This window comes from Aethalodelphis obliquidens, unplaced genomic scaffold (genome assembly GCF_003676395.1).
Source record: "Aethalodelphis obliquidens isolate GAN/ISIS:26980383/991018 unplaced genomic scaffold, ASM367639v1 scaffold33, whole genome shotgun sequence".
Classification (NCBI taxonomy): domain Eukaryota; kingdom Metazoa; phylum Chordata; class Mammalia; order Artiodactyla; family Delphinidae; genus Aethalodelphis; species Aethalodelphis obliquidens.
In genome coordinates this window covers 16,485,396-16,501,084 of record NW_020837977.1, presented here as the reverse complement: position 1 = coordinate 16,501,084, position 15,689 = coordinate 16,485,396, and the positions used below count along the sequence as shown (strand labels likewise).

The following is a 15,689-nucleotide window of genomic DNA, read 5'->3' as shown; positions in this document are numbered from 1 at the left end:
GAAGCATTCAGAGACAGACAGCAGTATAGTTGGTACCAGGAGTGGGGAATGGGGAGTGACTGTCCAAAGAGCACAGGGTTTCTGTTTGGGCTGAACAGGTTCTTCAAATGGATAGTGGTGATATTTGCACAACACTGTGAATGTAAATGCCACCCAATTTTACACTTAAAAATGGTTGAAACGGTAAATTTGTTGTGTATATTTCATCACAGCAAAAATTTTTTTAGAAAAGGAAAAAAAGTAGATGCAGCACACCGTCTTTCAGACACGACCAATTTATTCAGGAAACTCAAAGTTCAGTTTGGCAAAGTATATCCAGGGGCAGGGTTTGGGATGATCATGTCATCGGAGGCAACCACATTTTCTAGAGCTATTTGGCCATGGGGTAGTATCTGAAGGAAAGAAAACAAAACTTTAAAAAATAATTTAGGGTGTGTGGGTGATAAAACATAAATATTTGCAGAGGAAAACAAACAACCAGCTTACACAACTGAGGCACGAGAAACGCTGACGCTAGTAGAAACCCTTTATTCCATTTAGTTCGACAGACATTAAGCACCTAATATGTTCCAGACACTGGGGTAGCTGCCGAGGCTGAGGTGGAAGTACAGAAATCATCCCTGTCCTTAAGAAGTTTACAACAGCACGTGTAGAAGTGAGGGCTACGGGTGAGAAGCCAAAAAGCCTGCTCAGAGACCTGGAAGGAGGCTTAAGTTGGGACCCTCTTAAATTAGGTGGTGTGGGTGAGGCAGGGGATAGCATGCCAAGCAAAGACAACTCTGGTGTCTAAGCATGTCTTGGCAACCGGAAATGGTCTAGTTCCTCCACAGCTTTCAGTGTGTGAGAGGGGAAGGGGTATTCAAAGGTATTTAGTTTTATTTTAATCCCTGTCATCATTAGCCCATTATAAGAGATTGACTAGGAAGTGAAAATGATTAAAAAAAAAAACCCACCACATCCAAGTTTGAAGAGGCAGGGACATAGACGGGAAATACCGTTTCATAGTGTTAGTGTAAACTCAACTGCTTGTGTATATCCATTTAGTAGCTTAAGTAAAACCATCAAAAGAGGAAAAAAAACCACTGGCAGCACCACAGTTCATCATGGCAGAACACAGTCTCTCCCGTTAGACTATAAAGATAGTTTTGGCTACTGCCAAGGGTGGATGCAAGGGCACAATGGAAATTGAAGTCCATATTTTACACACAAATTAAAGTCTATAAACATTTCAAACTTAACTGAACATAGATGACGAAGAGGGCTTAGAAGAGATAATTTGGGGAGACAGATGAACTCTTTGTAGACTGATCTAAAGATGACTTGGGGTGCTGTATCTCCTATTTTAAAAAAATACAGGATGAACAAGTCTGAATAATAGTTTACTATATGTATAACATACATCTCAAAAAGAATTCTAATGCAACATACTACTAATCAAACATCACAGTTTCTGCTTTTGCAATTTACACAAATTACCTGAATTTTAATACTTTAGGGAACCCTTACAAACACAATACACAACAAGTTGTAATATTATTCATCATCCTTAACTTCTGAAAGTTTGGGTTATATTATTTTATCTTAAAGGAAAACTAATATTTATATATCTCATTTCCCCACAGAATTAATTCATCACTCATTTTAAAAAATAATTTTTAAAAAAGAAGCTTCCCTGTAAGCCTTTATCAATGGTAAATTGGAATGCAAACACCTGCCAGGCTTTGACGAAATAAAAATAAACAACTTATTATGACCAGCACCTCATAAAACCAAAACCTCCTTTTGAAGTACAAAGTTCAGTTCTTCTTGCCCTCTTACTAAATGCTAATCCGAACCCTCCCCGATCTACGAACCATTCTGGTTTATGTCACAGACATACAGTATTTTTTAACATTAAGAAATTCTTGACATGATACCATAAATAGTTGTTAGAACCAAAGTGACTCAGAGTACTAGAACAGATATAATAGCACACTGAAACAGTTTAAGGGTAAAATTAAAAAAAAATATCTATCATGGTCTTATTAATTCAAATTAAAAATCAAAGGATGAAGTATCATTTCAGACCTATATACATCAAGATGCCAGTTCTTATAAAAATGCACTTTAGTTGTATATGCAAAAATAATTTTATATTAATTTTATTTAACTTTAATGAATTTTCCCCAACTCTAACATTAAAAACATAAAAAGAACTTAAATTTTAATGGCAAAAGTTCCTGTTTTCCCCATCTATTAAAAAGAATTTTGTTTTCCCTTATTAACATACAATGCCCTGTTGTTAAGGCACAACTTGTTTTTAGGATAAAAATGAAACCATAGGTTTATTTTACACAACAGTTACAAGGCAGACTTTTGTAGGCATATGCTGAAAATAATTAAATAAGCCTTAAATTCAACCAAGATCTAAACTGAAAAATCACTGCTTCTGTCCACAAGCAGCCACCACACAGCCAGGAGAAGTAGTTGCAACTAGATTCCAAACAGTTCCTGTTTTAAACCTGCCAGAGCTTGTCTCCAGAAGGCCATTTTCAAGCTGTTATCAAGGAGAGGCAAGCTGGATATTTCCTTTTCTGAGGAACAGGGGGTGGCACTCCAGCTTTCTTTACTTATGTTTAAGCTAGGAGAGACAGCTGTCACCTTCCAAGCCCGAGTAAAATCCAACTTCTGAATTAAACATCTGAGACAGGGCAGATGCCTGCTTGGCATCCTCCCTTGGCTACCCTTCCCCTGGGCTTCCTTCTTCCCTAGTCTTTTCTTAGTCACTGCCCCTCCCACTGCCTCTGACTCAATTTGCACAATATTCAAAGGAAGCACCCAGAAAACAGGAAGAATTTGCACAATTACTACTTAAAACACACAGACCAAGACGCTTGTTACTTCATTATACAGCCATAAACAATTCAATATTTAGAATCAAAGAAAAACTCTAAAATTGGGGAAAGGGGACAATTGAATAACAAAGACAAACATGACCCATCTTGTAGGCGCTGATACTCTCAACTGAAATAGGGATACAATATGAAAACTCATAGAGAAAGCAAGTTCTCTCCAGCAGGCAGAGCACAGCCAACTCTTGTATTTTCTGCATTTTCATTCTTTGAAGGATGGGTCAGAAGAAACACTCTGTAAAGACAGAGGACTTGGGTTATACTTGACAGTTACTTTGTGGTTTTGAAGGTGATTTTCCTTTACTTTTTGAGGAGTCTTTGAAAAGTAATTTTCAGCTAGGACTCTGCCAGGACGACTCTCTCCATCGGAACTTTACTAGAGTCTCCGTTCTGCCCTAAGATTTCAGCAACCAATCGTGGAGATGTAGGTCTATGAGACAATTCGGGGATTAAGTGCTGGGGAAGAGTATACTGGTGAAGAAAGAGAAACAGAAATAAAAGGAGAACATTAATCAACAGGCTAGGGTGATAGGGAACAAGGTAGAGACAAAGAGGGGCTGAGGAAGGGGACAGTTGATGGATCCTGAGGTTATCAATGTCAAGATGAGGGAAAGGGAGACAAGGAACTGGGGAGGTGAGGATCACTAAAAGTAAACATTTTAGAAATAACTGTATTTATGTCATTCTTGGGAGATATTATCTGTCTCACTTATTCATGAAGGTGTTTTACTGGTATGTCCTGGCACAATAATGTCTTACATAAATAAATATAAATACTGTTCTTTGTACTTACATTAGTTCTATAATGTATACTGACTTTTAGAAACAAAATGTTTTAAAATGAAATTTTTATAAAAGCACTTAGAAATCATTAGTACTACACTACACCCAACAAAGCACAAACATGATGCATTTAACTGTCGGCCAATATCTTAATTTTTGCACACAACAAAGCCCTTCACAAAGTCATTATCTACTTGTGGTTTAACAAAATTAAAAATAAAACCAAAGCACCATGCTTGCTAATATGAACTAGTCCCATTTCCTAATATGCTAGTCCCTTTTCCCTAAGTTTGACACATTACAAAGAAAACAAATGTTTGTACTACAGGACTCTGGAAACAGCATATGCCTTTGCCATCCCTCCTGAGAAAAAGGATTTCCTCATCTCGTTGCAAAAAAAAGATGCAGTCTCTAATATTCTGCTCAGAATTCCTAAGTCCTGTTTAAATATCAAGTGTTCCAACTACCAAAACTTTGAATGAATTTTCATGAACAAAACCCTACCTATCAAGGCCCATTACCCTACCAGATTGGTGACCAGTTGCTAGAGACTGGGTGGTAATGTGTGTATCACACTAGGTCCAATTCCCCAGTGAGGAATAAGGACCTTGGACAGTGTAATTTGCAAACCTAATGTTGTGAGCACATTCCACCAGGTGAGGATGCCCATCTTTTGGTCAACTTTACCTCCAAGATAGGAAAATAAATGGAAAGTTGATTTAGGGTTAAAAAATCTAAAAAGAAAAAGAAAGAGAGAGAGAAAGAGAGAGAGAGGAAGGAAGAAAGATATAAAGAAAAGAAACCATGAAACCACAAGAAATGCCTCTCCTTATCAGTGTTATGGAATAAAACCATAGCAAAGTCACGTGAAATAATGCTACTGTTTACCTGAAATTTCCAGCTATCACATTCAGAGAAATCAGACATCCCAATGGAAGATATCCTACAAAGCAAGGTTCAAATTACAGTGACACAGTGAATATGTCACAACCTTTCTTCCAACCAGATTCTGCACACTTGAATAGGAAAAAAATTCAACAAAAAGTAACTCCAATCTTCATTTTTTTAATCTGAAGGGAAGATACAAATTATCTCAAAAGTTAATACTTAGTTTGGTTAGGTTAGATCCATTTATTAATGGTAAAACTAACCACGGCAAAAGCAACCTTAACTTATTCTTGATAATGAGAGAATCTCTATACACAAACCTGGCAAATTTTTTAAAAAGTACTATAACAAGGCTTTTGAAAATAATAAAAGCTAGCTCAATTCACATAATGTCAAATAACTTTCAGTTAATAAGAGGATCATTTATATTTTTATAATGCCTTATACAGCATATTTTATCCCTAATGAGAAAATATACCAAATTCTAATGCTAACCCTGAAACCTTAATCCAAACCTTACAAGTTAAAGACTAAATGCTGGTCAAGAGGGAAAGGATGGAACCATGCACCGTCCACAGGGCAAATGAAAACTACCAGCAAGATGGCAGAAATGTTGAACCCATAGGTACAAACACACTTTTCTTTATAAAAACAAAACAAAACACACACACACAGAAATTACAGTTACAACGCAACCATCATATATCTATACTCGCTACTAGCTGGTGAACCTGTTATTAAAATTTCAAAGAAAAAAAACAATTTAAGCTTTTTCTATTTTAATCCGTAAGAAATATATTCAGTAAGTGATAGAGACTTTGTTGCATATTAATGAATTTGTAGCTTCTTGTGCTTTCCATCTGAACTAGGGGTAAAAACCCCCAATTATTTTATTTTCAATGAGATATAATTGTAAAGTAATATTAAACATCTACACAAAATCAATCCTTTCTTCAGCCCAATTCTATATGAAAGTACTAACAGTGAAGATTCATGATATTGTGTGAAAATGGTGACTCATAACAATGTAGACTCGACTATAGATTTTAATTCACAAATATATATATATGCGCCTTGTGTATGACAACTGTACGAAAATAGTCTCAAAAATAAAGACGATACTTGAGACAGGAAGCAACCCATTCTCCCTGATCTTGCATCCTATTACAGGGAAAATAAGTCTCTGATGCTTCATAAATACTTTAAAAAGTTTGGGATGGCCTTAACCATGCAGTCTCCACCAATGCTTTGAAGCCTCCAGCGTTCCAGGCTGACCGTTCAGCTCTGGAGGAGCGGTGACCTGTGACCAGCGTGGCTTATTTATGTCCTGTCTTCTCTAGACTGGGGAGTTTTCTGACCAGAGCTTGGTGGTTCATTCTGATGCTGGCGAGGAGCCCTCCTTCAATGCCGTCGGAACCCGTGTAACTGATTTCTTCCCCACTCAGGGTAGTCATATGCCCCCCAAGGGCTTTTAGGATGGCGTTGCCAGCACATATATCCCACTTTTTGATATATGTCACATGGATATATAGATCAGCTTTTTCTTGACTCTTATCAGGCACATCCAAGAGTGCTAAAACTTTATAACCTACAAGATAAACACAGAATTTAGGTTATTGTCTGGAAGATTTGAAGAAAGGAGCTTACTGCTTTGAGTACATTGTTAAAATAACAGCACAGGGTGTGCAGGAGATCTCTGTACTATCTTTGCCACTGCTCAGTCTAAACTTATTTTTAAAAAGTTTTTTTTTTAAGTAATAGCGCAGACATTAAACCCAAATGAGCCAAAAAAAAATACTGCAAAGTAATTTATTAAGCTGTTCTCAAATACAAACAAATATATGCCTATAATATTTTAAATTTAAATCCACTTTGTGCTTGTCTTCTACGGGGTGATACCTTCAACATGAATCGTCTCCTATGGACTATTAAACTAAAGCTAAACACCCACAGGTTTCCCTTGAGTCTCCAGGAAGGCTGGATTTGAAAGAAGAAAGCACAAAATAATGCTACTATCTTAAGTCTTTTTTGTAATGAGGCAGAATTTTAAAAATAAAATAAAACAAACCCAGAAGAAACTGGGTCTAAAATCTAGTTTATCCCATTCCTACTGGGCATTTTGGATATCACCTTTCCTAACCAAACTGAGAGTCTGTAAGAAAACAATAAAGCCATGTTAAGAAAGACACGTATAGGTCAGCAGTAAACGAAAACTATTAGGCTTAAAGGTTAAAAGCACTACTTTTCCCTTTATTACTCTGCTGAAAAGGTTTTCAAACACAAATGTTTCCGACTATAATTTGCTATTTGTTTGAATTACAACACTTCTGCCATATTAAACAACACTCAAAACAAGGTGGGCAAATGGCCCAGGAGCTAAGTCTGGGCCACAGCCTGCTTTTGTGCAGCCCTCAAGCTATAGATGGTTTTTTTTTGTTTTTTTTTTTTTGGTATTTTTAAAGCACGGTTAAAAAAAAATCAAATAATAGTATGCAAAAGAGATCATGTGACTCACAAAGCCTAATATTTACTATTGGGCCTTTCAGAAAAAGTCAGCTGACCCTGAGCTAGAACATAGGGAATGCAACAATACAGGATCTGCATTAAGCTGGATGGGCACTAGACTCTGTGGCTCCTCCCAGACACGAAAGCTGAGGAGTTCAGGGGCGTTAACAGTGACCAAGGGGTTGGCCATTCTAGTAACACTTCTGATGATTCCTGGCACCCTGCTGCTAAATAAAGCGTTGTGATGTGCTGGATCTTTCTTCCTCTCCTTGCTATTCTTACAGTTAAACTAATAGCACAATTATTTCACCATCAGATCATATATATAACCACCATCAATGTCAGAAATATGCTTTTGTAGTATTCGAGGAACAGAAATCACCATTGTGAGACTGTTTCTATTGTGAGACTGTCTCTACCAAGGAGGCACGTATGACTGAATCCCACTTTCAAGATCACCAAGTAGGAGACCATGCCTGTCTTGAAAGCCCACTGTCCATTCTCACTTTCTTCCCAAGGATGGGACAACCAAGTGTGCCTCCTGACATGGCCTTGGCCCCACAGGGAACACTGCACAGGCACCGCAGGGGAGCAGGAACATACCAGCACCACCCGCCGGGATGATTGTGGTCTGGTTTCCGAAAGTCTGAAGAGCAACCTGCTTGACCATTCCTGAATGTGAGCGAGACACAACGATCCTCGGGGTCTTCTCATTGTAAGAAGCGCGGGCTTTCACATTTGACCCATGGTCTACCATCGCCCAAGCTGGAAAGAAAATGTAACAGCCAGTAATGGCATTGAAGCTTTTAAAACCAGAACTCAAAGTACCAAGAGTGACTGAAAAAAAACTTCTTCCAAAGAATTACTCATACTTTTTTCCAAAACAGGAAGCTTTCATTTTCTGAGTACAAGAGTAATATGTTTATTTTTTTTACAATAGTCACATATTAAAACAAAACTAAAAGAGGCTACGCAATCCTGCCCAACCAGAAACAGTGACTATCAACTCCTCGGCTTAAGAAAGCCCGGGCTCCAGAGCTCCCTGTAGGGCAGCTGCTGAGTCTTCACTGGGACCATGCTGCAACTCAACTTCTCCTCCCTCCCTCCCTCCCTTCCACAAATCTGATCCCAAGAGCACTCTCTAGTAAACATCCTGCACTCTAATCTCCACCCCAAAGTCTGATTCCTGGGCAACACAACCTGCGGCAACCTACGACATAATTCAAAATTTAAAAACGACTTTTCTTCTATACTACCTTTTCGTCTGATATATTCATGGTTTCAATTATTTGTATATTGGCTCAATTTCCTAATGAGCTTTATAAATATAAAACAGCCAAAGAGGTAAGTGAGTTAGGTTTACATACCTGCTACATCAGAGAGTATAAAAAGAAAAAGCACTAGATTTCAAAGTAGACCAGAAATTTTTAAGATGAGGAGATTGCAGAGATGGCTTGAAATGTTTTTCTTGGTTTCGAAGTTTTCTTTACTGACTACCAAACTCTACAAGAAAACAAACTTCCTCATAAATATCTCAATGAGATTACTATTCTAGTAGTCACTCACTGTGAGATAAAATATAGTCCACCACAGCTAGCAATGTAGGCAGCTACGTTACCACTTACTCCTGGCTGCAGAAAAAATTTTTTTAAATGAACAGAGTCTAGGTTTCTGAGTTCCCCAAGCTGACGGCAGTCTCTCAGATTCTTCTCCCACGTCTTTCCAAAACCACACACAGCAACAAAGAGAACAAAAACAGAGTTAACTAATACCTAAAGAATAAGTAGGAGACAGAGGATAGCTATAAACACAGATTTATCAGAAAGAAGGGGAGTAAATACCAAAGATCAGCAGAGTAAGTACCGCAGCTGACCCTGTATAGGGAATATGGCAGGAGCTTCATGGAAGTGGTGGCAAACTCAGACAGCAATAGCCAGAATCCCTCCCCAGAAGGAAAGGTCCCATCTAAAATGAGCACTACTGAAAGGAGGCCTGAGACTTGGCAACAAAGCAGTGGGTAAAGGAGGCTCGGAGAAGACACGGAAACAAGAGTGAAGTCTCAAGAGCATACTGGATGAAGAACAACATCTGTTAGGACGTTTCTCTAAGAGAGCCAATTTGGAAGACGGCAAAGAGGACTAAAAAGAAGGACGGGGTTGAAGGTAAGGGCCCTATTGAAACAAGAAAGGGTCAAACAAGAAAGAAAAAATGTGAAAACAACAAAAAAAGAGGCCTACTAATAAAGACAACGCCTTCCTCACACTAACATTAAAGAAAGCTCGCAAACCAAGAATCACCCAAACCTCTGTCCTGCTACCACCCCTCCCCCAATTCCACAGAAACTGATCAAATAGAAATAAGAAATATAGAACTGCAATGTCTATTGAAAAAGAAAACAACATAAGGAATGACGACTAAAACATTTCAGGCTACTTGAAAATTTCTACAAAGCAGAGTTAAGACTATAATGCAACATTGCAACACAGTTAAAAATAAACAAGCAACAAAAAAATAAAAAGAATGCTATGGAACAAATAAAAAAGAACAAATCAGAAGAGGTAAATAAACAATAGGAAGATATGAAATGGGAACTCATATAAAACAGGAAATAAACTGAAGAAAAAAAAAAGGACAGGGCTTCCCTGGTGGCACAGTGGTTGAGAGTCTGCCTGCCGATGCAGGGGACATGGGTTCGTGCCCCAGTCTGGGAGGATCCCACATGCCACGGAGCGGCTGGGCCCGTGAGCCATGGCCGCTGAGCCTGCGCTTCCGGAGCCTGTGCTCCGCAACGGGAGAGGCCACGACAGTGAGAGGCCCGCGTACCGCAAAAACAAACAAACAAACAAAAGGACAAAATCATTAAAGGCTTAGTATTAAATCACAGGATACACAAGGGACAATAGAAATGCCCAAAAGCATAGAAAGCAATAAGAAAAACAAAAAATAAATGAGACAAGTAAACACATAAAAGGGACCAGAGTAAAAGTGATCCATATGGAAGCCAATGAAAGAAGAGTCAGCATACATACATTAGGAGTCCATGAAACAGAAAAACAAAGTGAAACAGAACTAATCTTTAAAATTATGATTCAAGAAAATGTCCTTGAAATGAAGAGAACCTAAATGTCCACATTGAGACATAATATGGAATGTCTCATGAATGCCAGAATGCCAACTCTGAATCTGAGATAAGTCATAGTTCTTTTATGAGACTCTAAAGATACTGTTCTTTGTTTGGCATTCCAGGCAAAACGACCCAGCTACTTACAAAGAACAGAACATCAGGTGATAAGCCTTTCTGTCAAGATTCAACACATGCCTACACAGATGTCACACCAGTTCAAGAGTTTATACCATTTAACCAAGAAAAAACGGTGTATAGTGGGTTGAATAACAACCTACCAAAGTTCAGGTCTACCCTGAGCCGTCAGAATGTGACCTCATTTGGAAATAGGGTCTTTGCAGATGTAAAGCTGAGGTCATAATGGATTAGAGTGGACCCTAAATTTAATGACTGGGATCCTTATGAGAAGAGGAAACGCAGAAATACAGAGACAAAGAGAACGTGAAGAAGGAGACATGAATCGGAGGGAAGTGTCTACAAACCAAGGCAGACCAAGGAATGCCTGGAGCCACCAGAAGCTGGAAGAGGCAAGGAAGGAGTCTTCTCTTGAGTGTGACACTGTCAACCACTTGAGATCAGACTTCTGGCCTCCAGAAATGTGAGAATATAGTTCTATTGTTTTAAGCCACCCAGTCTGTGGTAATTTGTTATAACCTCCCTAGGAAACAAATACAGTTTTAAAATACATATATTTTATAACTAGCCAAGTGGTCTTTCCAAGTGTCAACGCTATAGAAAAAGCTTTTCCCATGTAAGAACTCAGGTAATTTGGCATTCATGAGCTAGCTCTTCTAAAGTAATCTATTAGAGGACAGGCTTTATCCAACCAAAGATGACTGAGGAACTCTCAGCGGAAGTACTGCTGGTAAGCACTGAATAAGTGTAACTGTGGATTTAAGAGAAAGACAAAGATAGGAAAAAGGTGTAGAAATGTTACCTCATAGTTGATTACTGAGAGTTGAAGGACACCATTTAAATCTGAAGATTTGAATAGTGGAGTAGAAAGATAAACATCAAAAAAATATGATTGACTAACATGGGGATAGTTGGTCAAGAAGGCTAAACTAAGCTAATTTAATTGCTGCTGCTAGGAGAGAACCAATAGGTAATACCTGAAGAAGATGACTATATAGTGGTTATTTAAAGAGAAAAGTATATATTAAAGTGTTACTAAAAAATGCAACAACAGAAGAACAAATTAAACTTAAAAAATAATAACTGTAGTTTGAGTCACATTGAATATATAAAAATCCAGGAGATACGGATATTAAAGAGAGAGAGAGAATGCCTACTCTTGCCCCAGAATAACATCTGTTTGCACGGGAGGTGGTTTTTACCCTAACCCTAACTTGAAAAATTGGTAAAGGAAAAGAGTACAGTGTCTTTGAGTAGAAACCATGTTTTACAGTAAATAAATAACCCCAAGTTGATGGAGAACTTTCTCTACAGAACTGCAGCTGACATACGTAGAAAAAAACAACAGAATTGAAAATCCCATTTTACATCTTAAATAGATCTTAAAACTATTATATGGAAGGTTTAATGGAATCCTGATTTCAAATGATGCCAAAATCTCTCTCTAGATTACCTGCTGATACCAAGAGAATCACCATAATTTTATAACTGAGAAGTCTGGTCATGACACCTTAACCATCTTATTAACATCATTAATAGTGAGATGACACATATGTAACATAATGTGATGCAGTAGGAAGTACATGAAGAGTACCTAAAATGTGTTCTTGAGAGAAATATTTAACCTTAATCCAATCAAGCCTCCAGATCTGTTACACTTTATAAGAAAAAGAAGATGAAAAATAAACAAGTTAAACAACAGCCTGGGAAAATAATGAGAAGAATCCAAGAGGCAGGACATCTTATGACAAGGGGCCTGATCTCAACAAGTCAATGTCTGGAGATAAGGGGGACTGGGGGCTGTTCTAGGATCTACATTAGAAGAATTTAACATAGCAACCTAACAACCAAAAGAAATGCTTGTCCTTGACTGGATTTTGGTCTGATGTAACAGGTTGTAAAATCCAATTTAGGAACAATTGGGGGAAATGTGACTACTGGGTCAATTATGGAATATTTCTTAATTTTATTATTATATTAATAGTACTGTTCTTGTTTAGAAACATGTTCTTTTTAGACATGCATATTGAAATATATAGGGGTAAAATGTCATGATCCTTGTAATTTTCTCTAAAGTACATAGGCAAATAAATAAATAAATGAATAAAAGCAAATATATAAAAATGTTATCAACTGTTAAATCTGGATGGAGTACATGAAAATTCATTATAATTGGGTTTTTGAATTATTCGTAATAAAAGTAAAATAAGAAATGAGAAGCAAAAAAATCCTCTAAATTCTTTTTAGAGATGATCAAAAAGTTTTATTAAGAAGTGAATTTACAATGCTGTATCTCTAGAGGTCAGTATTGTGTAAGAGAATAAAGACTATATCTCAGTAGATAGTACAAGAGTAATTTTAGATAAGAATTACTAATTTAATATTAAAAATATATATTTCAGATCACATAAACTCAAGACATTCAGTCATAACATTTATATGGACAAAATTATTTCAAGCCCCTTAAAAAAATACAGTAGGTGCTTAAATAAATATAAGCGATTGATGTTGATGATAAGGCAGCAGTGATAAGCTAAAACAGCAGCCAACAGAATATGTTTAGTCTATAAGACATGCTAACAAAAAGTCCAGTAGGAAATAGAAAGTGGTTGGTACTTTTCTACACATACTTCAGACATTATCACTTATTTTTATAGCTACAAATTTCCACTGAGTGGATATACTCCACCTACTTGATATTACTTCATTAAAATATGTACTATTCTAGTATCTCTTGCTTTAAGTATTTCACTCAGTGAATTAATTCTAATTAAGTCTGAGAAGAATTTTGATCAGCTTTGTTCTAACTGTTGCCAGCAACAATAATATCTAGCTCCCATTATGGTCAAGTGTAGCTAAATTCTGGTAAATACACAATACTTGACAGTTTGTACTCTGCCAACATCAATATACAGTCTGGGTGTGAAAACAATAGTCCCAAAGAGGGCACAAGCCAAACAAACCTTCGATCCAGGAATGGAAGGTCAACCCACACCTAATTAAGGGCGTATTGATTCTTTTGGAATGTTTGCTGACTAGAAGCACCTTATGTTCCTAAGCCTATGAGGGGGTATATCGTATATTCTGATGGAATAAAGGTTTTTAAAAATGGAGGTTTTATTATCGCCATTCTCCCTCCTAACATGAACAGATGTGGAGATCAGGACCTATCGGCCTCTCTGATATCAACTTTCTCTGCATTTTCTCTATCCCACTTCTAATTCTCTTTGGGCAGCAGGCTCTGTTGGCAGCTAAGCACGCCACGTGACATTTGGCCAATGAGATGAAGCGGAGGGCTTCAAAGTCAGTCTTTCCAAATAGAATATCTAAGATAGATCTTTTGTCCCTCTTCTTTGCCCTTTCTTCCTGCCTAGAATAGAGCCATGGTAACCGGAATCGCCCATTTTTGTGAGCAAGCAAACAAAATGCCACCTTCTAAGAAGAAAGAGCAGAAAGAGGAGTCAGGCATTTAAGAGGATCAGAAGCCACCGAATCACTCCTACCCTGGGCCGTCTTAATTAGGTGAGAAAAATAAAGCCCTTACTTGTCTAACCACTGCAAAGACGATTTATTTTATACGCAGCTAAAGGCAGTCCTAACTGACAGAAACAGGCATGAGGGACGCTGTCAGAAGAATGAGAGGATCTCAAAGACTTAAGCCCTGTACACAACCTTTATGTGCCTGTTTTCTCTTTTTTATTAAAAGAAAGTCACCTATTTCCTATTTTATATTCTTTCCAGAGTTACTTTGAGACTGAAATGAATTTATGTCAATACACTTCACTAACTGTGAAAATACTAAACAAATGTAAGATACTAATAAGGAGTGGATGGCTCTTACAGTAACATTTTACTGTATGGTTTTCTCGATGAGAGCTGCCTAAGGTCCTTTTCTCATCTACAAGAAAGACAACATTTTTCTTTGTCCCCCAGAGTTATCGAAAGGTTCAAATGCGAGAACATAAACTTGTAAACACCACACACGTGAGGACTCATGGAGTTATTATTCCGAAAGCGGTGTGATACACCATTTGCATGGAATTCCTGGGGTGGACTCCTCTGCTTTAGCTGGATGATCTTGAGGAACATATCAAATTTCTGAGTCTCATTTTCTCACCTGTAAGTGCGATGCTAGTAGTAACCGTGTCCCTCCCTCAGGAGCTGGACAAAGTGTAGCAGTACTGCTACATTACACGCCAATATCCACTCTCCCTGTGTTCCCTGAGGGACAGAGCCCCTGAATTTCAGCTTGGATAGCCACTGAAAATAAAGACTACATTTCTTCACCTCCCTTGTGGCTGGATTCCAGCTATGTTTTGGTCAATGGATGTGAGCTGAAGTGATGTGTACAACTTACAGGTCCAACCCTTAGTGGGAAACATCTTCCGCGGCTGCCTTCTAGCCCTCTCCACTGCTGCAAAGTGGATGAAGCAGTAAGCCATCCTCAGTCATGCAGATGAGGGCAACTAACTTTAGTACAGCAAAACAGCAAGAGAATTTGTGTGAGAATTTGGTACCAGGGAGCTGCCATGGTCTGCTGACATACAGGCTGCTGGAGAAGAGAGAAATAAACTGTTTTGTTCAATCTCCTGTATTTTGGTGCAGATTATTACACAGCTTCAGCTAGAAGTCTAACCTGTATAATAACTAACTTGGTAAGGATTAAATGAAATATGTGAAGGCAATCCATAAACCATTAAGCAATTATGTAATTAATCTTAAGGCACACTACCACAGTAATGGCATGAAGCTGCTGTAGCTCATCAAACTGTCAATTGAAAAAAACGACCTGAATTATGAAAAGGAGTTAAAAGGTCAGATACACAAAGCAGATTTCGTTTTGAAATGCAGAGCCAATCCTCACATATATGTTTAGCCTATCTCAGAGCAGCTAGAATTCGAGTACAAGGTTATTGTGCAAAGCAAATAATCTAGAGTAATAAAAAATTAACTTTGTCTCTATTTCTCTCCACTTGACAGACAGCATTTTTATGCAGTGTCAGCCACACCAACGAGACACGATGGATGAGGCTGGAGTAAACGATAAAACTATACGGATGCCCACTGTGTTAGTTTCCTAGGGCTGCCATAACACATTACCACAAACTTGGTGGCTTACAATGAGAGAAATTTATTTTCTCACAGTCTGGAGGCCAGCAAGTCCAAAATCCCGAAGGTGGCAGGGTTTGTCCCTTCTGGAAGCTCGAAGGGAGAGTCTGTCCCGCGCCTCTCTCCTAGCTTCTTGTGGCTGCCAGCAGCCTTCGGCGTCCCCCGGCTTGCACGCATCACTCCAGGCCCTGCCTCCTAACACATCGTCTTACCCCTGGTATGTCTGCGTGCTCTCTGTTTCTTCTAAGGATGCT

At 38.2% G+C, this 15,689-nt stretch overlaps 1 protein-coding gene across 2 annotated transcripts in view; it reads right to left on the bottom strand.

The window, feature by feature from the left end:
- Positions 1-259: 259 nt before the first annotated feature.
- Positions 260-15,689, bottom strand: part of BPNT2 (3'(2'), 5'-bisphosphate nucleotidase 2) — a 32,051-nt gene continuing 16,621 nt past the window's right edge. Inside the window, exons 4-5 of one of the 2 annotated variants that reach the window (XM_027128055.1) lie at positions 7,671-7,832; positions 260-6,150 (exon numbers count right to left, since the gene is read on the bottom strand). In XM_027128055.1, coding sequence (XP_026983856.1) covers positions 5,879-6,150; positions 7,671-7,832 — 434 coding nt within the window. In that variant the 3' untranslated portion in view covers positions 260-5,878. The remainder of the gene's footprint in view (positions 6,151-7,670; positions 7,833-15,689) is intronic. The other variant, XM_027128057.1, reaches the window with a different exon arrangement.